At 45.5% G+C, this 25,405-nt stretch overlaps 1 protein-coding gene across 3 annotated transcripts in view; it reads right to left on the bottom strand.

The window, feature by feature from the left end:
• LOC144493873 (Fc receptor-like protein 3) overlaps positions 1-4,516 on the bottom strand; it is an 88,376-nt gene extending 83,860 nt beyond the window's left edge. The window contains exons 1-2 of one of the 3 annotated variants that reach the window (XM_078213449.1): positions 4,223-4,516; positions 2,933-3,079 (exon numbers count right to left, since the gene is read on the bottom strand). In XM_078213449.1, coding sequence (XP_078069575.1) covers positions 2,933-2,963 — 31 coding nt within the window. In that variant the 5' untranslated portion in view covers positions 2,964-3,079; positions 4,223-4,516. Of the gene's footprint in view, positions 1-2,323; positions 2,400-2,932; positions 3,080-3,834 lie in introns of those variants that run through there. The other 2 variants (XM_078213448.1, XM_078213450.1) reach the window with 2 other exon arrangements.
• Positions 4,517-25,405: the final 20,889 nt, after the last annotated feature.

The raw sequence follows: 25,405 nt of genomic DNA, 5'->3' as shown, positions 1-25,405 counted from the left end.
CTTCCCCCATGTCCCTTTAGCTCCAAGAGCTATTATCTAATTTATTCTTGAAATCAAAGAATGTTCTGACCTCAAACTACTTTCGGTGGTCGTGAATTCAACTCATTCACCCACCCTCTGGGTGAAGAAATTTCTCCTCACCTCCATTCTAAATGGTTTACCTCTTATCTTCCAACTATGACCGCTAGTTCTGGAATCCCCCACCATTGGGAAGTAAGATTGTTGACTCTGAACTGCCCCTCTGGAATAGGCCTAACAAGCCATGCATGTCACAGGCAACCAGTGATAGAAGAACAAAGAAACAGAAATGTAGAGATGATTCAGTTGGCCAACATGGCCCTAATGGACTGAATGAATTTGCTCAGTGCCCGTGCTATAGTCTTCATATCTACGGCCATCAACTGCCCAGGATGCTGCAAGCATTTCTAGGCTGTCCTCTATTACGACAGTGGGACGTTTTGCCAGCCATTCCCGCCCCCCCCCCCCGCAGCTGTTACCAATAGGCCAACAGTGAGACCATGTGAAACATATGTGTCTAGAATGCAATGCTTCCTTTTTCAAACATACATCCACCGTCTCTGTTAATGTTTTAACCAACTGGTCTCAATCTATGAAACAATCTCTTCTCAAATTTTGCCTCCTTTTGGGGAATTCCAATAATTTTAACACTTTTCAAGTCACTTATACGAAAGGTATGTTACTGGTGATGTGACAGACTATTACAGCTTCAACTCCTGTGGGAAGCAATCTAGATCAGAAGGAAGCCCGTGATGAGTAAGTTACAATGGTGTGGGTGCATGCTTTCTGTTAGGGCATATTTGTCCCAGGCAAGGGTATCGCTCACTCCTTAAATAAACACACACACAAACACAAACAGAAACATGCACACTCACAGAAACACACACACACACACACACATAGAAGCACACAAACACACACAGAAACACAAACCTCACACGACACACACAAATGCACACAGACTCACAGAAACACTCACACACACATGCACACACAGACACATAGACACACAACACACACAAGGTAAAGGCAAAATACTGTGGATGCTGGAATCAGAAACAAAAACAGAAAATGCTGGAAAATCTCAGCAGGCCTGACAGCATCTGTGGAGACAGAATAGAGCCAACGCTCACAAATACACACACATTCACAAATCCATGCATTCACGCACACACAAAGAACAAAGAACAATACAGCACAGGAACAGGCCCTTTGGCCCTCCAAGACCGTGCCGCTCCCTGGTCCAAACTAGACCATTCTTTTGTATCCCTCCATTCCCACTCCGTTCATGTGGCTATCTAGATAAGTCTTAAACGTTCCCAGTGTGTCCGCCTCCAGCACCTTGCCCGGCAGCGCATTCCAGGCCCCCACCACCCTCTGTGTAAAATACGTCCTTCTGATATCCGTGATATCAGATACACACACATATTCACATATTCACAGACATACACACACAAAATGCACACGTACACACAAGGACTCAGACACATAAGGACCACACATTCTCAAAGGCAGATGCTCACAGACACACACGCAGAAACTCACGCACAATCCCACACACGCAAACACAGATACACACATGCACAAACTTAGACATATACAGACGCGCACATACACACAATAACAAGCACACACATATCATCCAAAGATGTGCGGGTTAGGTTGATTGGCCATGCCAAAATTGCCCCTTAGTGTCCTGAGATGCGTAGGTTAGAGGGATTAGCGGCTAAATATGTAGGGATACGGGGGTAGGGCCTGGGTGGGATTGTGGTCGGTGCAGACTTGATGGGCCGGGTGGCCTCTTTCTGCACGGTAGGTTTTCTATGATTCTATGATTCTATACACAAACAAACACAGATGCACAAATGCTCAGACTCATACACACTTAATCATACACATACTGATGCAGATACTCACAAACACACATCCGAGTTCACACACACATATACATTCACACCCATACTCACACATTCACAATCAACTGCACACATCCACTCAGTCACAGCAGCCATAATTATATATGTGTGTGAGTGAACAAAGAACAGAGAAAAATACAGCACAGGAACAGGCCCTTCGGCCCTCCAAGCCTGCGCTGATCATGATGCCTGCCTGAACTAAAACCGTATGCAATTACAGAGTCCGTATCGCTCCATTCCCACTTATTCATGAATTCGTCTAGTTGCCCCTTAAATGCCGCTATCGTTCCTGCTCCCACCACCTCCCTGGGCAGTGAGTTCCAGACATTCACCACCCTCTGTGTAAAAAACTTGCCTTGCACATCTCCTCTAACGTTTTCCCCACGCACCTTAAACCTTTGTCCCCGAGTGCTTGACTTTTCTACCATAGGAAAGAGCATCTGACTATCCACTCTGTCCACACCCCTCATAATCTTGTAAACCTCTATCAGGTTGCCCCTCAACCTCCGACGTTCCAGTGAGAACAAACCAAGTTTATCCAACTGCTCCTCATAGCCAACACCCTCCAGACCAGGCAACATCCTGTTAGGGGGAGAGAGAAAGTGTATGTGTGTGTGTGCATGTGGTGTGCGTGCGTGTGTGCGTGCGTGTGTGCGTGTGGGAGTGTGTCTGAGAGAGTGTGTGGTGTGTATGTGTGTGTATGTGTGTCTGCGTGTGAGAGAAAGAGACTGTGTGTGTGTTTGTCTGTGTGTGACAGAGAAAGACTGTGTGTGCGTCTGTGTGTGAGAGAGTGTATGTCTGAGTGTGCATGTGTGTGTGTGAGAGAGAGAGTGTGTATGTGAGTTGTATGTGTGTGTGTGTGTGAAAATATATATGTGAAAATTTATGTGTGCTAGACAATGCGTGTTCTGTGTGCGTGAATATACATCTGAAATTTCAGTGGCAGAATTACTCCTTATAGATTGTTAGCGGTCGTTTCAATGCACACTGATACTTACAAAGTAACAGAAAAGCCAACGGGAGATCCATCTCGACTCCTCTCTCTGACAGGAATTTTCTTCAGAAAGTCAGGGCCAGATTGACAATGTCCAATGCTGTTTGAATTCCAGCCAGCGATTGTGATTGTGTCTTGAAGAGCAGAGAACCTGAAGGAGACAGAGGTGGAGTGAGTCACCGGCAGTGTTGGGCAAATAACAAACTCAATAGACACGAGATAACATCACCCGATACACTATGAGAGCTTAAAGATTGGACAAAGACCGAGACAAGCGAGGGGGGGAGGAGTGGTATTCTTGCACACAGCGGCTGGACAAAACAAAGCATGCATAAACTCCAAAGATGAAAAATAGAAGCAGGAGGAGGCCATTCTGCCCTTCGAGTCTGCTCCGCCATTCATTTTGATCATGTCTGCTCATCAAATTCAATATCCTGATCCCGCCTTCCTCCCTTATCACTTGATCCCTTGAGCCCCAAGATGTATATCCAATTTCTTCTTGAAGTCACACAATGTTTTAGCCTCAACTACTTTCTGTGGTAGTGAATTCCACACATTTACTACCCACTGGGTGAAGAAAGTTCTCCTCACCTCAGTCCTAAAAGGTTTACCCCTTTCCTCAAAGTATGATCCCTCGTTCTGGACTCCCCCCACCATCGGGAATATTCTTTCTGAATCTGCCCTGCCTAAACCTGTCAGAATTCTACAAGTTTCAGTGAGATCCCCTCTCACTCTTCTAAACTCCAGTGAATATAATCCTAACCAACTTAATCTTTCCTCAAGTGACAGACCTGCCATCCCAGGAATCAGCCTGGTAAACCTTTTGTGTACTCCCTCCATGGCAACGATATCCTTCCTCAGATAAGGAGACCAAAACTATACACAAGACTCCAAGTGTGGCCTCACCAATGGCTTTTCAAATAACACCTCTATTGCTTCATACTGTGCTGCTGTTGCGTAAAGTTGCTGCTGTTTTTCTGGAGACCAACTGGCCCCTGAACAGACGGACTGTGACATTTGTTGAACGGGGCATCTTGAGTGATCATCTGAGGTTAGTCGGTTTTGAGAAGAGAGAATAGCATAAACATAGTTCCTCTTTCCAGTGCAGCTGAGCAGCACTTGCAACACAGATGATTGTGTAGAGTTGAGACTTCACCCGCAAGGGCAGGACTGACAAACAGAGAGTCGGGTCGAGAATTCGCAACACACAAAGGAGGAGCAGATGCCTGAAGTTTGCTCTGTAACAGTTCAATTTTGACCTGCAAAAGGTCAAAGGCAAAAACCCAACGGTTACCTGGGCATCTTTGCTGATTAAGGAAGCAGCAGCATCCTGAAGGAAACTGTTCCGTTCTGATATGAAGCTCTCGTCTTGAAATGAACTGGCTCCAAACCACAGCTGGGTTGACAACGAAAAAGAGAATTTCCAGTCTGTAAACCCCCCAAAAAAGACACGCCTTTCACCACACGGAGGTTTGAAACTTCCACTTATAGCTATTCGGTTCCTCATTCGCCTTGCCTCTCTGGATATCAATCCTCCTCTTCTATATGTAAATAATTATTTCATGGGTGTAGGTGTTCATAGAGTCCCTACAGTGCAGAAGGAGACCATTCAGCCCATCAAGTTTGCACTGACAACAATCGCACCAAGGCACTATCCCCATAACCCAACATTTTTTAACGTATTTCCCTTGCTAGTCCTCCTGACACTAAGGGGCAATTTATCATGGCCAATCCCCCTAACCTACACATTTTTGGACACTAAGAGACAATTTAGTGTGGCCATCAACCTAGCCCGCACATCTTTGGAGTGTGGGAGAAAACCGGAGCACCCAGAGGAAACCCGTGCAGACACGGGGAGAATGTGCAAACTCCACACAGTCACCCGAGGCCGGAATTGAACAGGGGTCCCTGATGCTGTGAGGCAGCAGTGCTAACCACTGTGCCACCATGTCACCGTGTCAGTATTTGCTGCCTATCACTATTTGTCCTTTTACTGAATGGTTTGCCATGCCACTTCAGAGGGCAGTTAACAGTCAACCGCATTGATGTGAGTCTGGTTACATGTAGGCCAGAGTGGTAAGGGTGGCAGTTTCCTTCCCTAAAGGACATTAGTGTCTTCCAAAAAAAAAGCTTTCATTATCCTTAAAGAAAACAGATTTGTTTCACTTTTCTAAGGAAGGATATACCAACATTGGAGGCAGTCCACAGAAGGTTCACCAGGTTGATCCCGGGTAGGGAGGGATTTTCCTATGAGGATAGGTTATGTAGGTTGGGCCTATACTCATTGGAGCTTAGAAGAATGAGAGGCGACCTTATTGAGACATATTGGATTCTTGGGGGAGGGTTGACAGGTTAGATGCTGAGAGGTTGTTTCCCCTTGTGGAAGAGTCTAGGACCAGAATGAGGGGATATGGGGAACAGGTGAGGAGGTGGGTTTGAGACATGGAAGAGATCAGCCATGATCTGATTGAATAGCGAAGTAAGCTTTAAGGGCTGCATTTGCTGACTTCTGCTCCTAATTCTTATGTTGTTATGTTCCAAATTATGTAACACCTCCCAATCCAAACTCACAACCACTAACATCTAGAAGGACAAGAGCAAAGATATGTGGGGACACCACCACTGCAAGCCCCTGCAAGCCATTCGCCATCTTGGCTTGGAAGTAAATCGTCGTTCCTTCACTGTCGCTGGGTCAAAATCTTGGAACTCCCTCCCTAACACCACTGTGTGTGTTCCTGGGATGCGTAGGTTAGAGGGATTAGCGGGTAAAATATGTGGGGGTAGGGCCTGGGTGGGATTGTGGTCGGTGCAGACTCGATGGGCCGAATGGCCTCCTTCTGCACTGGAGGGTTTCTATGATGATGATGATTCTAACCACAGGGACTGCAGCGGTTCCAGAAGGCAGCTCACCACCACCTTCTCAAGTGGCTGTTAAGGATGGACAATAAGTGCTCACATCCCGTGGAAAAATAATGGAAAATGCTCATCTGTATCATCCCCCTCCATGTTTTAATTTAAATTCCTCTGTTCCATTTGAGTCAGCTACTTCCAATTTCACAGATTAATCACCCAGGGAGAAGAAATGTCTCACTAATCATTTATAAAACTTATTCGTGACTATTTCATATGAATACCCCCAGATGTACACATACACACACACAGCCACAAACCCACAGATACAGACACATACCCCCATACAAATCCACACACACATCCACACACACAGACGCACACACACTGACGCACACACAGAGACACACAGTCTCAGACACACAAATGCAACCACGCACACATAGACGCACACACACAGACACACATGGTCCCAGACACACAGACACACACACACACGCATGCACAGAAGTAGATAAAAACATACACTCACACACATATGCAGACATGCACACAAGCACAGATGTACACACAGATACATCACTCACACACACACTGTGACAATACTGAGTGTTTAAGGCATGTATTTAAAAAATGTTTTTTTTGCAGGTTTTTTCAAGCAGCTCCGATCATTATATTTTGGCACCCTAATGTGTGCAGCTGGTGTCCTCTAATTGTGACTGAAGCAATATAATGGACCTCTTGCTTATTTTTAATCTGGCCTAATGCAGTGTCCTAGGGGTTTTATGGTCCTTTTGAAATTGCTGGCTGGAGCATGATTGACAAATCATGTGATGCCTGGAGACACTTTTATTCCATGGAAAATTCCAAGGTTTTAGTTTTGACTGTTGCTGTTTGAAGCAGGTGGGAGAAGGCAGGCTTTTTCTGTCTCCCTCTCTCTTCAGAGGCAAGCTGAAACTTCCAGGACTGGTAGGTCTCAGAGATTTAATCCAACATTGAAAGAACCAATTCACAGTGAGTGTTAAAAAACTGAAAACCCAGTATCTCGTGAGCATCCTTACATTTTATGGCAAGTCTAGAAGGTGGTGTATGTTTGTGGGATGTTGGTTGACTTGGAACATCATAGATAGCTAGCTGTGGGCTTAGCTGGTTAAGCCAGCTATTCCATTGCTCTTCACCAGGACGGCAATTGAGGCCAGGTATTCCAATTTGTTTTACTCAATTAAATATTATCAGATGTTGTGGTGGGATTTGAATCTTTGTTGCCCAGAGCATTAGCTGTTGAAAAATGGCCCCAATGACAGTATGGCTGTCGCCATTCCTTTTGGTATCGCTGTTTTATGCTTGCACGTTCCAACTGCTGTTCTATCACCACTCAATAATGAGGATCAGAACTGTGCACAGTGCTCCAAGTGTGATCCAACAAAGGCTCCTGTATAAGACTCTGGCAACCACTGCACTCTATGTTACTTTTCTCAAATAGCATCCCAGTATTTTGTTTGCATTGCTATTGTCTGGGAGGGTTGTTGAACTGTGTGGGGTATCACAGGCTGAACTTGACAGCATTCATACTGGCCTGAAATTATTACACGTGACTCAGGTATCATAAGTAGGTACAGGCAGTAGCTGATCATAGCACCATTCCTACCTTTATCATCATTATTTACATTCCCTTTGTCTTTTTGTCTATACTACTCCTATCAATTACAATCTCCACACTCTCACCTTCTGATTTTCCTTATTTTCAGCTCTGATGAAGGTTCATCCAGAACGTTGGCTCTATTCTCTCTCCACAGATGCTGTCAGACCTGCTGAGACTTTTTAGCATTTTCTATTCTTGTTTCAGGTACGTTGGTGTGTTGTTTATCCAACTGGTATCAAGGGTCAGGTACAAATGTCATGTCTCAGCCATTGCTTGTCAGCTTTTTGCTGTGAGCAAGGGTCAGATCAAGCCCAAAATCAGGTGCAATGCCTTTTCATATCAGCTTGGATCTTGAATGTCTCTCTTGCGGGGACAATGAATTGGATTCAAGTTTAATTGCTTTTTTTGGAACAAGATAGAAGATGGATTCATGGCTTGCCCTGTTCACTCTTAACATTGGCATTGTAACGATAAGAATTGATTCATTTTAAACGGTGGCACAGTCGTTAGCGCTACTGCCTCACAGCACCAGGGACCCGGGATCAATTCTGGCCTCGGGTGACTGTCAGTGTGGAGTTCGCACATTTTCCCCCATATCTGCGTGGGTTTCCTCTGGGTGCTCCAGTTTCCTCCCACAGTCCAAAGATGTGCGGATTCGGTGGATTGGCCATGGTAAATTGCCCCTTAATGTCAGGGGGATGAGCAGGGTAAATGCGTGTGGTTACAGGAATAGGGTCTGGGTGGGATTATTGTTGGTCCAGGCTTGGTGAGTCGAATGGCCTCTTTCTGCCCTGTAGACAATCTATGATTCTATGATCCTATGAAACAAATTTGCTCTTGAAAATCATCTCTGGCAGTGAATAATACTTCCACAAATCTTCATGTAACTCCTCTTTGGGATTGGAGGAAGACAGACCACTGCGATGTTTTTGTATTCCTACCCCAATCTCACCAATGTCTCGCAATTTAAACAACACCCAGAATACGCAACACAAACATCACTGGCGCAGTCCCATGATTGTCTCTCAGTTGGAAGGTTGAGTATACTGGTTCCCTTCGGAGATTGCAGCAAAGAAAAAACAAATAGTTTGGCAGTCCAATGAAGCAAAGGCTATGGTATTGGCTGGTGTTCTGTTACAGGATGTTTCGACTGTCCTCATAGCTGAGTGACACATTCACTGGTTTAACAACAGAGCTAAAGTTTAAGAGATGACCGGGAAGCCTGCAGAGCTCCACAATTTTGACAAAGTGACAGTGAAGGAACAGCCATTATATTTCTAAGTCAGAATGCTGAGTGGCACAGAGGGGAACCTCTAGTTGGTGGTGTTCCCAGTGTTAGAGCGAGTGGGCGAATACGACCATTGCGGACCCAGAGTCAGGTTGAACAATGGCACAGCTTTATTGCTTTACGTCGACGGAGGTACAATCAGGACATACATACAATAACAGTCCCGAAGGTACTCTGAAGGCCTGCCAAAACGGGTTATAGTTATAGTCATATTCTGTAGTTGATGTGTAAATGGTTTGTTTATGGTTTTCTGCTATGGTCATCCTGTTTAATGGGTTTTTAGGTGCGGAGTTGATGTGTTAAGTCTGGTGATTGCCCAGTCTAGGGAGGTGAGAATTGTCTGAGATCTCCGGAGTTTCTTATACAATAGGTGTTTAATTGGATACCAGGAAGTCTTCCAGGTCTAGGAGACCTTCTGAAGTGTTTGATAAGGGCTTCCTGATATCCTTGGAGCCAATTTAATTAAATGGAAGGGTATGCTAATGTGAGTTCCTGAGTCCTTTTGTCAGCCTTGTTTCTGCGTTTTAAAAGACCTGTTTGTCTGTTCACACTTTGTACCTGGGTGCTGCTTTGTCCTGTTTCATTTAATTGATTTTATTCGAAGAAATATTTAATCTAAGGAATCACAGAAATTTGTAGCCGCTTACACCAGGTATCTGCTGCTCTTGTCCTTGTAAATGATAGTGGTAATGGCTGTGGAAGCCACTGCACAATGAACCTTGGTGAGTTCCTGCAGTGCACCTTGTAGATGGTTCACACGGCTGCCACTGTGCGCTGGTGGTGGAAAGATTGAATGTTTGTGAAATGGCTAACAATCAAGTCGGGCTGCTTTGTCTAAGTTTAAATTTAAGCTTATTTATTAGTGTCACAAGTAGGCTTATATGAGGTTACTGTGAAAATCCCCTAGTCGCCACACTCCGGCACCTGTTCGGGAACACTGAAAGAGAATTTAGCAAAGCCAATGCACCTAACCAACATGTCCTTTGGACTGTGGGAGCAAACCGGAGCACCCGGAGGAAATCTACATAGACACGGGGGGAGAACGTGCAGACTCCACACAGATAGTGACCCAAGCCGGGAATCGAGCCCTGGTCCTTGGCACTGTGAGGCAAGAGTACTAGCCACTGTGCCACCATGTCCTGGATAATGTCGCACTTCTCGAGTGTTGTTGGAGTTGCACTCATCCAGGCAAGTGGAGAGTATTCCATCACATTCCTGACTTGTGCCTTGTAGATAATGGACTGGCTTTGGGGGGAGTCAGGAGGTGAGCCACCTTTGCAGTTCCGAGGAGCTGCATTGAGAGGAACATTGAAGGAGTTCTGGAATGCATATGCAAATTAAATTGGGAGGACCAAACGGAGTGAGGGATGAATTAGGAAGACAAGGGGGAGGGGCAATATGGGGGTGATTATGGAGGCCGAGCAGGAGAGATATCAGGCTTGGGTCACTATCTGTGTGGAGTTTGCACGTTCTCCTCGTGTCTGCGTTGGTTACCTCTGGGTGCTCCAGTATCCACCCACAGTCCAAAGATGTGCAGGGTAGGTTCATTGGCCATGTTAACTTAACCCTAGTGTCAGGGGATTAGCAAGTTAAATATGAGGGGTTACAGGAATAAGGCCTGGGTGGGATTGTGGTCGGTACAGACTTGATGGGCCGAATGGCCTCCTTCTGAACTGTAGGGATTCTATGAAGAAAATGGAGGGATAGGATAAAATGGAGAGATAATTGGGTGGAAGAGAGGGTGCATGGTGCACCTTAGTTTGAGGCCAATTAGGAATGTGCCTCCAACATTGCCCTGGTGGCAGAGAATGACAGTATCACAGAACTGTTACAGCGTAGAAGGAGCTTCCTTAACCCACTGTGTCTGCACCGACTCTCCAAATGAACATTGTGACTTAGTGCTATTCTCCAGCCTTTGCCCAGTACTCCTTCATATAGTTTCAGTTCAAATAATCATCTCATGCCCTCTTGCATGCCTCGATTGAAGCTGCCTCCACCACAATTCCAGGCAGCGCATTCCAGACCCCAACCACTCGCTGTGTGGAGAAATTCACATCTTAAAAGCAAATGACTTGAAATCTGTGCCCTCTCGCTCCTGATGCTTTTACAAGTGAGAACAGTTTATTGCTAACTACTCTATCCATCCCCCTCACAATGTTGAACATCTCTTTCAAATCTTACTCAAAGTAAGCATGCAGGTACAGCAGGCAATAAAGAAGGCAAATGTTACATTTGCCTTCATAGCGAGAGGATTCGAGTATAGGGATAGGGATGTTTTGCTGCAATTGTATAAGGTGTTGGCGAGGCCACACCTGGAGTACTGTGTGCAGTTTTGGTGTCCTTATCTGAGGAAGGATGTCCTTGCGATAGAGGGCACAGCAAAGGTTTACCAGGCTGATTCCTGAGATGGCAGGTGTGTCATATGAGGAGAGACTAAGTCGGTTAGCATTGGAGTTTAGAAGAGTGAGAAGGGATTTCGGGGAAACTTATAAAATTCTAACAGGGTTAGACAGGGTAGATTCAGGAAGAATGTTCCCAATGGTGGGGGAGTCCAGAACTAGGGGTCATAGTTTGAGGATAAAGGGTAAATCTTTTAGAACTGAGGTGAGAACTTTCTTCACCCAGAGAGCGGTGAATCTGTGGAATTCACTACCACAGAAGCTAGTTGAAACCAAAACATTGTATGATTTCAAGAATAAATTAGACATAGCTCTTGGAGCTAAAGAGATCAAGGGATATGGGGGGAAAGGCAGGATCAGGATATTGAATTTGATGATCAGCCATGATAAAAATGAATGGCAGAGCAGACTCAAAGGGCCGAATGGCTTACTCCTGCTTATTGTTTCTATGTTTCACTCCTTAGCCTTCTTCTCTCCAAGGAGAACAGACCCAACCTCTCCAATCTATCCCTTAAATGTATAACACGCAAGAAACAACACTTTTCACTTTGGACTAATCACAGAATCTTACATTCCCTCAGTGCAGAAGGAGGCCTTTCAGCCCATCAAGTCTGCACCGACCACAATCCCACCCAGGCCCTTAGCCCATAACCCCATGCAGTTACCCTAGCTAGTTCCCCTGACACTAAGGAACAATTTAGCATGGCCAATCCACATAACGCGCACATCTTTGGACTGTGGGAGGAAACCGGAGCACCTGGAGGAAACCCACGCAGACACGGGGAGAATGTGCAAACTCCACTCAGACAGTGACCCAAGCCGGGAATCGAACCCGGGTCCCAGGTGCCGTGAGGCAGCTGTGCTAACCACTGTGCCATCATCCTGCCCCTACATGTGACAATAATAAATCAAATCAAATAAAAATAACTGATGATTCTCATCTCTGGGGCCATTCTTGTGAAGTCCAGAGTATCAGCTTCAATTGTCTCAGTCCCTGCAGCCTGAAACCGAGCCTGTAACCAGCAGCACCTCACACAGAGACCGGAGTGTTCTCAGTTGAGCCACATTAGACAGGTGATGGGTGAGCTGGGCTCATCCAACTGTTGACCAGACAGGAAACCACAGCAGTTTTGTTCCATCAGACATCAGTTGCCTGTGTGCTAATCTCAGCATTCAGCTGTGAACCACAGAGCTTTGATGCTGCACCAGGACTCCATCTTAACCACACGTTGGGTTCTGTGTTAAACGTTGCTGTAGAGAACAGTAGGGAGGGCTCAAAATGGAGGGCACATAAACCAGATAGAGTGAAGGTAATTGCAGTTTCTAATGTGCTGATTCTGCCTCTGAAGATGAAAGCAGTATTCCACATTTTACTGTATGAGGATGTGATGGGGCATACATAGAAATATAGAATATGGGAGCAGGAGGAAGCCATTTGGCCCTTCGAGCCTGCTCCGCCATTCATCACGGTCATGGCTGATCATCCAATCCAATGACCTAATCCTACTTTTTCCCCATAACCTTTGATCCCATTCGCCCCAAGTGCTATATCCAGCCGCCTCTTGGATATATTCAATATTTTGGCATCAACTATTTCCTGTGGTAATGAATTCCACAGACTCATCACTCTTTGGGTGAAGAAATGTCTCCTCACCTCTGTCCTAAATGTTCTCTCCTGAATCCTCAGACTGTGTCCTAAATGGTCTGCCCCGAATCATCAGGCTGTGACCCCTAGTCCTGGATTCTCCCACCAAAGAACAAAGAACAAAGAAGAGTACAGCACAGGAAACAGGCCCTACGGCCCTCTAAGCCTGTGCCGCTCATTGGTCCAACTAGACCATTCGTTTGTATCCCTCCATTCCCAGACTGCTCATGTGACTATTCAGGTAAGTCTTAAACGATGCCAGCGTGCCTGTCTCCACCACCCTATTTGGCAGCGCATTCCAGGCCCCCACCACCCTCTGTGTAAAAAACGTCCCTCTGATATCTGAATTATACCTCGCCCCTCTCACCTTGAGCCCGTGACCCCTCGTGATCGTCACCTCCGACCTGGGAAAAAACTTCCCACTGTTCACCCAATCTATACCCTTCATAATTTTGTACACCTCTATTAGGTCTCCTCTCATTCTCCGTCTTTCGAGGGAGAACAGTTTACCCAATCTCTCCTCATAGCTAAGACCCTCCACACCAGGCAACATCCTGGTAAACCTTCTCTGCACTCTCTCTAAAGCCTCCACATCCTTCTGGTAGTGCGGCGACCAGAACTGGACGCAGTACTCCAAATGTGGCCTAACCAGCGTCTATACAGCTGCAACATCAGACTCCAGCTTTTATACTCAAAACCCCATCCTAAAAAGGCAAGCATACCATATGCCTTCTTCGCCACCTTCTCCACCTGTGCTGCCACCTTCAAGGATTTGTGGACTTGCACACCTAGGTCCATCTGTATTTCTATACTCTTGATGGCTCTGCCATTTATTGTATAACTCCCCCCTACATTAGTTCTTCCAAAATGCATCACTTCGCATTTATCTGGATTAAATTCCATCTGCCATTTCTCCGCCCACTTTTCCAGCCTATCTATATCCTGCTGTATTGTCCGACAATGTTCATCGCTATCCGCAAGTCCAGCTATCTTCGTGTCATCCGCAACTTGCTGATAACACCAGTTACACCTTCTTCCAAATCATTTATATATATCACAAATAGCAGAGGTCCCAGTACAGAGCCCTGCGGAACACCACTGGTCACAGACCTCCAGCTGAAAAAAGACCCTTCGACTGTTACCCTCTGTCTCCTGTGGCCAAGCCAGTTTTCTACCCATCGAGCCACCTCTCCTTGTATCCCATGAGCCTTAACCTTCTTAACCAACCTGCCATGTGGGACTTTGTCAAATGCTTTACTGAAATCCATATAGACGACATCCACGGCCCTTCCTTCGTCAACCATTTTTGTCACTTCCTCAAAAAACTCCACCAAATTTGTAAGGCACGACCTCCCTCTTACAAAACCATGCTGTCTGTCACTAATGAGATTGTTCCGTTCCAAATGCGCATACATCCTGTCTCTAAGAATCCTCTCCAACAACTTCCCGACCACGGACGTCAAGCTCACTGGTCTATAATTACCCGGGTTATCCCTGCTACCCTTCTTAAATAACGGTACCACATTCTCTATCCTCCAATCCTCAGGGACCTCACCTGTGTCCACTAGCTTTTGGAGCGCTGCTCCTTCGTCAGGTGAGTGGGATTTCAGTTCACAAACAGGGCATATAAAGACACAAACTCAATTTACAAGTCTTTCCAGGTAATCAAGTCTTAAAGGTACAGACAATGTGAGTGGAGAGAGGGTTAAGCACAGATTAAAGAGATGTGGGGGTTACAGATTGTGTGACATGAACCCAAGATCCCGGTTGAGGCCGTCCTCATGTGTGCGAAACTTGGCTCTCAGTCTCTTGGGTTCATGTCACACTATCTGTAACCCCCACGACTTCCCTGGGCTTGCAAATTCTCACTAACTGTCCCGGCTGGAGACAATACACATCTCTTTGGACTTTTGGACTTTAATCTGGTGTTGTGAGACTTCTTACTGTGTTTACTCCAGTCCAACGCCGGCATCTTCACATCTGTGGGAGGAAACCAGAGTACCCGAAGGGAACCCATGCAGACACAGGGAGAATGCAAAAACTCCACACATACAGTCACCCAAGGCCGGAATCAAACTCGGGTCCCTGGCACTGAGACAGCAGTGCGAACCACTTTTCCTTCCCGAAAGAACATCAGTGAACCAGATGTGTTTTTCACAACAATCGACAATGGATTCATGCTCATGATTGGATTATTATGATTTAAAAATACGGATTTTTTTATCATCAGCCACGTGGAATTTGAACTATGGTCCACAGATCTATCCTTAGGTCCTCGATTTACGACTGCAGTGACAAGACCATTACACCACTGCCACTCTTATTGAGATGCTTACGTGACTAAAAGGTTTGTACTTTAGTCGTTCCATCAAAAAAAGCAGCCATAAGCAGATTTGTTTCCTTCCATCTAAATTTGTAAACCTCAAACTTGTTTCGCATGAAATTGCGGGCAATATTTTACAGAACCTTGTTTGCTATGTGGTGCACAATTTTTCAAGGAAGTTGCTTCAGTTCAACATGCTGGTAGTTGTAAAGCAGCTCTGCTGAATACAAGTTCACGAAAGAAAGCACTTCATATGAGGGGAGGCGATGCCCTCGTGGCATGTGATGTTAGTGTGTCTTTGTGAGATTTTTAAAAAATCATATTTTCTCAACTCACAGCCTTAGCTGATGTCATCGTTGCCGAGCTGGCTACAAGGAGTCCTTTCATTGCTACTTAAGTGGCTAAATGGTGTTGTTTATGTTTACGATGTGGAGATGCCGGCGTTGGACTGGGGTAAACACAGTAAGAAGTTTAACAACACCAGGTTAAAGTCCAACAGGTTTATTTGGTAGCAAAAGTGGCTTTTGCTACCAAATAAACCTGTTGGACTTTAACCTGGTGTTGTTAAACTTCTTACTGTGTTTATGTTTACTCCAGGATTAGTTTAATGGTCCTGCATTGTTAGGAGAAAAGGTCATGCGTTCTGGACATTTTTTTGTTTTCCTTCCTCGGGAGTTTAAAGTTTTTTTCTTCTGTTTGGCTGCAGATTGAGTTTTACTGTTTCGAAGGGACATCAAGCTGGAAAACAAGTCTCTCTCTCTCTCTTTCTCTCCCTGGTATTGGACATTCTGCGGGTTATCTGAAAGCCTTGCTGGAGTAGAAACTCTGTTGTTTGTGACTTGACCAGTGTCGACCTGGGGTTCTGAGAAACTGTCCTGACTTCAAACTGATCTGAGTCTATCCAGAGAACTGCAGACTTCATCCAAAGGACTCAATTCCAGTTTAAACACACAATCCTCTTTTATTTGTCCTGTGCATTGCTCGTCCATCCATGCACGGTGGTATAACAGGGGCAATATGTCGATGTCTTGAAATTGTGCAGCTCAGGGAGAACATTGCTGACGGAGCCATCTTCCACTGATCCACAGCTGATTGATTTTGTTCAATCTTTATTTGACACTGGCGTCCCGGGCAAAGGCAGCAATCGGTTTAATATTCCTTGATTAGCAGATTTCCTTCCCGATGTGCAACATTCAGAGAGATATTCATGATCATTATCACTGTGACTGACCTTCGATTCCAGACTTACGAGCTGAATTTGGCCTCCACCATAGAATCATAGATCCCCTGCAGTGCAGAAAGAGGCCATTCGGCCCATCTGTTGTGGTGGGATTTTAAATTATGTCCAAAGCACTACCCTGGGCCCTTGGTTTATGAGCGCATTACTGCACCATCTTCCTATATCATAGAATCCCTACAGTGCAGAAGGAGGCCATTTCAGTCCATCGAGTCTGCATCAACTCTCTGACAGAACATCTTTCCCAGGCCCTATCCCAGTAACCCCACATGTTTACCCTGCTAATCCCCCTAACCCACACATCTTGGGGCACGAAGGGGCAATTTAGCATGGCTAAGACACCTAAACTCCACATCTTTTGCATTTGGGAGGAAACCCATGCAGACACGAGGAGAATGTGCAATCTCCACACAGAGAGTGGCTCGAGGCCAGAATTGAACCTGGGTCCCTAGTGCTGTGAGGCAGCAGTGCCAATCACTGTGTCACCGTGCCATCCTATATAAGAGACAGCGAATGTAATGTCACCTATTCTGTGCCCCATTTGTTACTCTTCATGACTTTGACCATTGGACTCATTCTTACAATACTTTGACTTTAATAATTGAGATAATTGAGTTGTGGCGAGTTGGGGCACCAGTTGAAAAGGGCTATTGGCTTTCACCATAATGCCAAAAAGGATCATGCTCTGGGGTAAGAGAGCTCCCCCACTCACCACAGTGGCACAGTGGTTGGCACTGCTGCCTCACAGCACCAGGGACCCAGGTTCAATTCCGGCCTTGGGTGACTGTCTGTGTGCAGTTTGCACATTCTCCCCATGTCTGAGTGGGTTTTCTCCGGGTGCTCCAGTTTCCTCCCACACTCTGAAGATGTGTGGGTTAGGTTGACTGGCCATGCTAAATTGACCCTAGTGTCGGGGCCTGGGTGAGGTGTGGTCATTACAGACTCGATGGGCCGAATGGCCTCCTTCTGCACTGTAGGGATTCTATGTCCCACCGAACAGATAACGAATACCACATGGTCTATTTTCAACACCATTCATTTTGATCATTGGACTCATTCATAAGACAAGGTGACACAAGCAGCGTTTGAGGGGTGTGCCATCGATGTTGCATATTTGAACTTTCAGAAAGCATTTGATTCAGTGCCACATGGCAGGTTGGTTAGCAAATTTGAAATGTTTGTGATTCATGGGCCCTTGGCAGCATGGAGTGGAAGTTGGCTAAGAGAAAGGAAACAGAGGGTAGGAGAGATGTGCATTTCTCAAACTGGAGATGAGTTGAAAGTGGTGTTTCCCAGGGATCAGTATTTTCCTTTTTCTGATTTATATGCATGATTCAGAGATGGGTGTAGAAGACAAAATCTCTAGATCTGCAGATGATTCCAAGCTGAGGAGAATAATGAATTGTGAGGATGGTGCTGAGTGAATTCAGAGGAGCATTGACAAGTTGGCCAAATGGGCAGACACCTGGCAGATGAATTTCAATGCAGCCTGATGTGAGGCCATGCATTTTGGTAGATAAAACATGGGAGGGGAGGGGCGGGGCAGGGCGGTGGGGGGGGAGGTGGGGGGCGGTGGAGGGGGGGGCGGTGGGTAACCAATCCAGGCTCAATGATACAACATAGAGGGGAGCAGCGGACCTTGGGGTTTAAGGGCATCATTCTCTGAAGGTGGCCAGGCAAGCTGATACAGTTGTTAAGGAGGTTAAGGAGGTTAATAGGGTCCTTGGTTTAAAAATAGATGGTAGCCATGATGTGGAGATGCCGGCGTTGGACTGGGGTAAACACAGTGAGAAGTTATCTCATCAAAGTTGAGAATATTCCATCATACTCCTGGCTTGTGCCTTGTAGATGGTGGACAGGTTTTGGGGAGTCAGGAAGTGAATTACTCGTCGCAGAATTTCCAGCCTCTAACCTCTCCTTGCAGAAATAATCTTTACCGGCTTGGTCCAGTTCAGTTTCAGGTCAATGGTAACCCTCAGGAGGTTAATATCTCTCCCATCTTCTTCATTCTCCAAATCTAAATCCTCGTTTCTGTTGGACTTTGCCCAATGCATGTGAACGTTTCCGTGCCCTCGATACAGCCAAACCTTGATCAATTTGATCAGCATCATCCTCATTATCATGATCACAGTGTTACGCTGATGAACTCAGGGTACTGGGATCCGGTGAAATAATTAAACCGCCACAAAAGGCATTTTTATTTCACGATTCATTTTTAATCATTGGAATTTGCATGAAAACAAATTTATTGGTTCAAAAGATTGAATCACACATCACAGAGGCTGAGGGAGTTCCATACTATCACTAGGTTTACAGTAACTCGTGTTAAATGTACAGGAGTCTGAGGTGTCATTAACAACAACCATGCCACTTACTGAGAAGGAATAATTCCTCACGGTCGCCCTTGTGATTATAAGTACCTGAAGTACCCAATCACCCAGAATTTGTCCCCCCACGCTGACACTATAGTTAAGAAAGACCACCAACACTTTAATTTCTCAGAAGGCTTAGGAAATTTGGTATGTCCACCACAATTCCCATCAACTTTTACCTATGCACCATAGAAAGCATTCTTCCTGGTTGTATCACAGCTTGGTATGGCTCCTGCTCTGCCCAAGACCGCAAGGAACTACAAAAGGCCGTGAATGTAGCCCAATCCATCACGCAAACCAGCCTTCAATCCATTGACTCTGTCTACACTTCCCACTGTCTCGGAAAAGCAGCCAGCATAATTAAGAACCCCATGCACCCCGGACATACTCTCTTCCACCTTATTCCATCAGGAAAAAGATACAGAAGTCTGAGGTCACAAACCGACAGACTCAAGAACAGCTTCTTCACTGCTGCCATCAAACTTTTGAATGGAGCTACCTCGCATTAAGTTGATCTTTCCCAACACCCTAGCTATGACTGTAACACAACATTCTGCACTCTCTCCTTTCGTTCTCTATCAATGGTATTCTTTTATTTGTATAGCGTGCTAGAAACAATACTTTTCACTGTAAACTAATACACGTGACAATAATAAATCGAATCAAATCAAATCGACTTAAGTCTGAATGGTCATTTTAAGACCTGTGCCTCCTATTTAAGATTTTATTGCAACATGTAAGATTCTTACTGTGCTTGAGATGGGGAGGTTGAGAGAATGCTTCCCTGCGTGGGGGAATGGAGAAATAAGGGACACAGATTAAGAGTAAGGGGGTCTCTCATTTCAAATGGAGATGAGGGGGAATATCTTCCTTGCCTCACAGCACCAGGGACCCGGGTTCGATTCCCGGCTTGGGTCACTATATGTGTGGAGTCTGCACATTCTCCTTGTGTCTGTGTGGGTTTCCTCTGGGTGCTCCGGTTTCCTCCCACAGTCCAAAGTTGTGGGGGTTAGGTGGATTGGCCATGCTAAATTGCCCCTTAGTGTCAGGGGGACGAGCTAGGGTAAGTGTATAGGGTTATGGGGATGGGGCATGGGTGGGATTGTGGTTGGTGCAGACTCAATGGGCCGAATGGCCTCCTTCTGCACTGTAGGATTCTATTCTTCTCTCAGAGGGCAGTCCATCTTTCGAATACACTTCTCCATTGGAGGTTGCTTATTTAATATATTCGAGATTCAGTTCGACAGATTTTTCAATGACAAAGGAGTCAAGGGATATGGGGGGATGTGGACAGGAAATCAGATCCGCCATCAGAAATCACACAATCAGATCCGCCATGATTGTATTGAATGGCAGAACAGCCTCGAGGGGACAAACAGCCTACTCTTGCTCATAATTTCCCTGATCTTATGATCCGTGTGACTAAGCATGCGATTTCAGACCTTATAAAGATGGGAATATCTTTGTCTATCACTCAGAAGGTCGTGATTCTTTGTAACTCTCTCTTCTCCAGGCAATGTTTGAAGCAGGGCCAAAGATAATTGTTAGGGGGTTTCATGACTGGCAATGGAGATAAGGGTATTGGGGTATGTGGAAATGTGGAATTAAGGCCACAATTAAATCTACTCTACCCCCTCTAGTGTATGTTCCTATGTACAGATGTAGAATATTCACTATACATTCTTACTACAGTCATTTGTTTATTTTTGCCAGTTGATAACAGATTTACTGACCAGGTAGTTTCAAAACATCATGTGTCCTTTAACAGTAGTTTATGACAATACCTTGCCTTTAAGAGATGTATTTGAGTCATGTATCTTGTGCAGGATAGTTTTTTTCTTAAACAGTCTGCTCTATTTTAATTGGGAAAAGTTATGCTAATTATTTTTGTTATATTCTCAGTGTCCTACTTGGTCAATTGAATCATACCTGGAGTGAAACACCTTCTGCTCACCCTAACGCCAAAATCTAATGTAAAAGTTGGGGTCTGGGCGAACTTAACAAAATACCTTGGAGTTTCTGATCTTGTCCCTAACAAGTTCCCCATCAAATCACACACCGCCCTGACTTGGAAATATATCGGCTGTTCCTTCACTGTCGCTGGGTCAAAATCCTGGAACTCCCTCCCTAACAGCACTGTGGATATACCTACAGCTCTTGGACTGCAGAGGGTTTAAGATGGTGGCTCACCCACCACCTCCTCAAGGGGTAATTAGGGATGGGCAACAGAAGCTGGCCTGGCCAGCAATGCCCACAGCTCAACAATATTTCAAGTATAAAAATGTACGCGATCTGGGCTCAGTTTCAGAGGAGTGTCCAAATCCCACTCTGCCAGGATCTGAATGCTGACTCCATCAGATGACTCAATATATGCAGGTTGACATCAGAAAATGACGATATAAAGGAAGGTGGTTTAACTGAAGTGTCAGTTTTTAAGCCTTGCCAACCCTTGTCAAATGAAATCAGTACTGCTGAACATTGCGCTGGGTACATAACGAGGGCCAATGTGGTACCAAGTAATCTGAATTTCTACTCCCACCTGTGGCATGGTTGTACGAAGATGATCATTCTTCAGTCCCTGACGGTGAGGCGTGTTTATCAAATAAATACATTCAACATGGCTTCAAAGCAGTAACGTAACAGAAGGATAAAACAAACAAGTTAAGAAGGCACCTTCACCAGGATGAAAATGTATACGTAATTTGAACAGAAACACTCCAAGGTCGGAATTCACCATTGGTGAAGTGGTGCAAAATGGGCACTGTTGGATTGCCAGCCTACCACAGATAGCACCTGACATTTCCATGACTTCAACTGAAGCAGAGCACAACAGGAGCCAAGGCATTGGTCACAAACCTTCCTTTAGTGTCCCAAGATGTATAGGTTTGGGGGAATAGCCGGGTAAATATTTGGGGTTTACAGGGATAGAGTCTGTGTAAGATGCCTTGTCGGAGAGTCGAGGCAGACTCGATGGGCCGAATGCCCTGTTTCTGCACTGTAGAGATTCTATCAAAAACTTTAAGTATCATGAGATGTTCCGTGTCGTCAAAGACAGTGGAACAAATATCAGGCGATGGATGATGCCAGGTCACCCCTTCTGACTTTGCAGACTCGAAGAATTGCAGACCAATCACAACAGCTCTCCACTTCCTCCTCTTAGAATCCCGACAGTATAAAAGGAGGCCATTTGGACCATCGAGGCTGCACCAACAACAATCCCAACCAGACCCTGTCCCCATAACCTCACATATTTACTGTGCTAGTCCCCCTGACGTTAAGGGGGCAATTTAGCATGGCCAATCAACCTAACCTGCACATCCTTGGATATTAAGAGGCAATTTATCATGGCCAATCTACCAAACCTTCGCATCTTTGGAGTGTGGGAAAAAAACTGGAGCACTTAGAGGAAACACGGGCAACACATTGGCACAGTGGTTAGTACTGCTGCCTCACAGCTCCAGGGACCTGGGTTCAATTCCCGGCTTGGGTCACTGTCTGTGTGGAGTTTGCACATTCTCCCTGTGTCTGCGTGGGTTTCCTCCAGATGCTCCGGTTTCCTCCCACAGTCTAAAGATGTGCAGGTTAGGTTGATTGGTCATGCTAAACTGCCCCTTAGTGTCCCAGGATGTGTAGGTTCGAGGGATTAGTGGAATAAATTTGTAGGGTCCGAGCCTGGGGTGGGATTGTGGTCAGTGCAGACTCGATGGGCCGAATGGCCTCCTTTTGCACTGTAGGGTTTCTATGATTTCTTCTATGAATCCCATGCAGATATGGGGAGAATGAGCAAACTCCAGACAGACAGTCATCCAAGGCTGGAATCGAACCTGGGTCCCTGGCACTGTGAGGCAGCAGTGCTAACCACTGTACCACCGTGCTCTGACAGCTTTTTGACCAGCATGAACTTCCATTGGATTAGTCCATGGTTGAGCTTGGTAAAGCACTGCAGTCGTTAGCCATTGTGTTCTGCAGTGTGAATGACCAGGAAACTCCACAAATATTTTATACAGTTCCGACAGCTTTACAAGATCAGTGTTGATACATTGCCAAGTGATGCCTTTATTTATGAACAAGTGCCAGACAATGGAAATGTAGCCCAGGTAGAGCAAACTAAGGCCATAACATCACCTTCGAACAAATAAACCAGTTAAACAAAAGGGAAAAAATCTTAATATTGATAAAAACTAGACAGATCTTCACAAACAAATCTTATGAAGTCAAGCAATGATCAATCCACTGGATAAACTCAAACAAATTGAGATATTATAAGAGCTGGGATTGAAGATGAGTGATGGGCTGAGTGGACTGAGTTGCAAGGGACCAGAGTTTCATCAACTAGTTGTTATCTTTTTTTCAAGGTTTTCGCACTCTCTCAGTCAATAAATCCAATTGTGGCGGAGTTGTTCAGATCAAGATCTTAAGACAGAAATGCAACTCGTGAGATAGGTAAACAATCCAACTAGTGTTCACCCGGGACTCTTAACTCAGTCCCAATCTCATTCACCCATCACCTCCTGTGCTCGATTAGCTTAACTGCCCATCCTTTGCCACCCGCACCTCCACCCCCATCCCGCCAAGCCAGCCCCAGCCACACCACCCTCCCCTCCCCAAAACCACACCCTATTCCCTCCCCAAACCCACACCCTATTCCCTCCCCTCCCCACCCATCCCAACTCTGTAACCTCTGTCACTGGTTGGGGAAATCAAGAACGAGAGGAACCTGTCTCAGAATTAAATGTTTAGGGCCAGGATTGAGGAGGGATCTCCTCACTTGAAAGACTAATGTTTGGAATTTCTATTGGCAGGGGGAGCAGAGGCGATGACCTCGTGGTGTTATCACAAAGCTATTAATCCAGAAACTCAGCTGATGTTCTGGGGACCCTGGTTCGAATCCCGCCAAGGCAGATAGTGGAATTTGAATTCAATAAAACATATCTGGAATTAAGAATCTACTGATGACCATGAAACCATTGCCGATTGTCAGAAAAAACCCATCTGATTCACTGATGTCCTTTAGGGTAGGAAATCTGCCATCCTGGTCTCCACGTGACTCCAGAGCCACAGCAATATGGTTGACATTCAACTGCCCTCTGAACAAAGCAACAAGGATTGGGCAATAAATGCTGGCCAGTCTGCGATGCCCATGTTTCACGAATGAATAAAAAAGTTTGGAATTCTCTGTCCTGTGGGCTGTGTGTGCTCAGTCATTGAGTCGGCTCACAGCAGAAGGTTTACAGATGCCAATGACACCAATTGAACGAATTTAGGACATAGATGAGGAGAAATCAGCTCAATAGGCCAAATGGTATCCTTCTGGATTGTAGGGATTTTATGATTCCGTGTAGTTTCTTCACCCAGAGAGCGGGCTGCCTGTGGAATTCGCTACCACAGTAAGCAGTTGAAGTCAAAACAGTGAATGTTTCCAAGAAGCAGTTAGATATAGCACTTGGGGTGAAGGAGATCAAGAGATATGGCGGAAGGATGAGATCAGGTTATAATAAATCTCTGTTGATTCTCTTTGCTCGTCGCTCTGATGAAGGGTCATCCAGATTCGAAACGTTGGCTCTATTTTCTCTGCACAGATGCTGCTAGACCTGCTGAGATTTTCCAGCATTTTCTGTTTTTGTTCAGATTCCAGCATCCACAGTATTTTGCTTTTATTTTATTGAATTCGATGATCAACCATGATCCTAATGAATGGCAGAACAGGCTTGAAAGGCTGAATAACCTCCTTTTTCTACAGAGCTAGTGCAGGAAGATGGTAATGAGGTAGAAGATCAGCAATGATCGCACTGAATGGTGGCACAGGCTCGAGGGGCCGAATGGTCCTCCTCATGCTCCTATGTTTTTATGTTCCTGCCGCTCTCTGAAAACTCTCAGTTCTCCCAATTCTCGTGACTCGCACAAATCCAAATTTCAGCCGTCACCATCACCTCTCCCTGAAATTCTCCGCCACTCTTTTAACGTAGCTCTCATTTTAAGATGGTCTTTTTTTTCCCGTTCATGGGATGTGAGTGTCGCTGGCTGGGCCAGCATTTGTTGCCCATCCGTAATATGTTTTCAGACGTCGAAGTACCTTCACCAAAAGCCCTTTATTTACACACTCTAACAGCAGGACACAGAGTGTTAGCATTTGGCCGTCTCCCTCTGGAGATGTCCGATGAACTCACATTCCCAGTTAAGTACAAGGCAAAGACTCCCTGACTGGCCCATCAATTAGATCCTTAATCAGGGATTTCATACTCCAATAGGCCAACAGAATGGCCTGATTGAAGTCATTACCATCTTAATCACCCTTGAACAGAGTGGCTTGTCAGTCAGAGGGCAATTAAGAGTGAAATAAATGGCTATGGCTCTGGAGTCCAAGCCAGGTCGAATCCCTTCTCAAAAGGACATTAGTAAACCAGATGGGTTTTTACAGCAATCAATAATAATTGTATGGTCATCATTAGAATTTAAATCCAGATTTTTATTGAATTCGAATTTCAGTGGGTCCCCAGGGCATTTTCAAGGGTCTCTGGATTACTAGTCCACCGACAATACTATTACAATGGCGTGGTGGCACAATTGGTTTGCACTGCTGCCTCAAAGCTGCAGGGACCCGGGTTTAATTCCTGGCTTGGGTCACTGTCTGTGTGAGGAGTTTGGACATTCTCCCTGGGTCTGCGTGTGTTTCCTCCCACAATCCAAAGTTGTGCGGGTTAGGTGGATTGGCCATGCTAAG

The sequence above is a fragment of the Mustelus asterias genome, chromosome 5 (assembly GCF_964213995.1).
Source record: "Mustelus asterias chromosome 5, sMusAst1.hap1.1, whole genome shotgun sequence".
Taxonomy (NCBI): Eukaryota; Metazoa; Chordata; class Chondrichthyes; order Carcharhiniformes; family Triakidae; genus Mustelus; species Mustelus asterias.
Note: the sequence above shows the minus strand (reverse complement) of the source record. Positions and strands in the feature narration are given on the sequence as shown.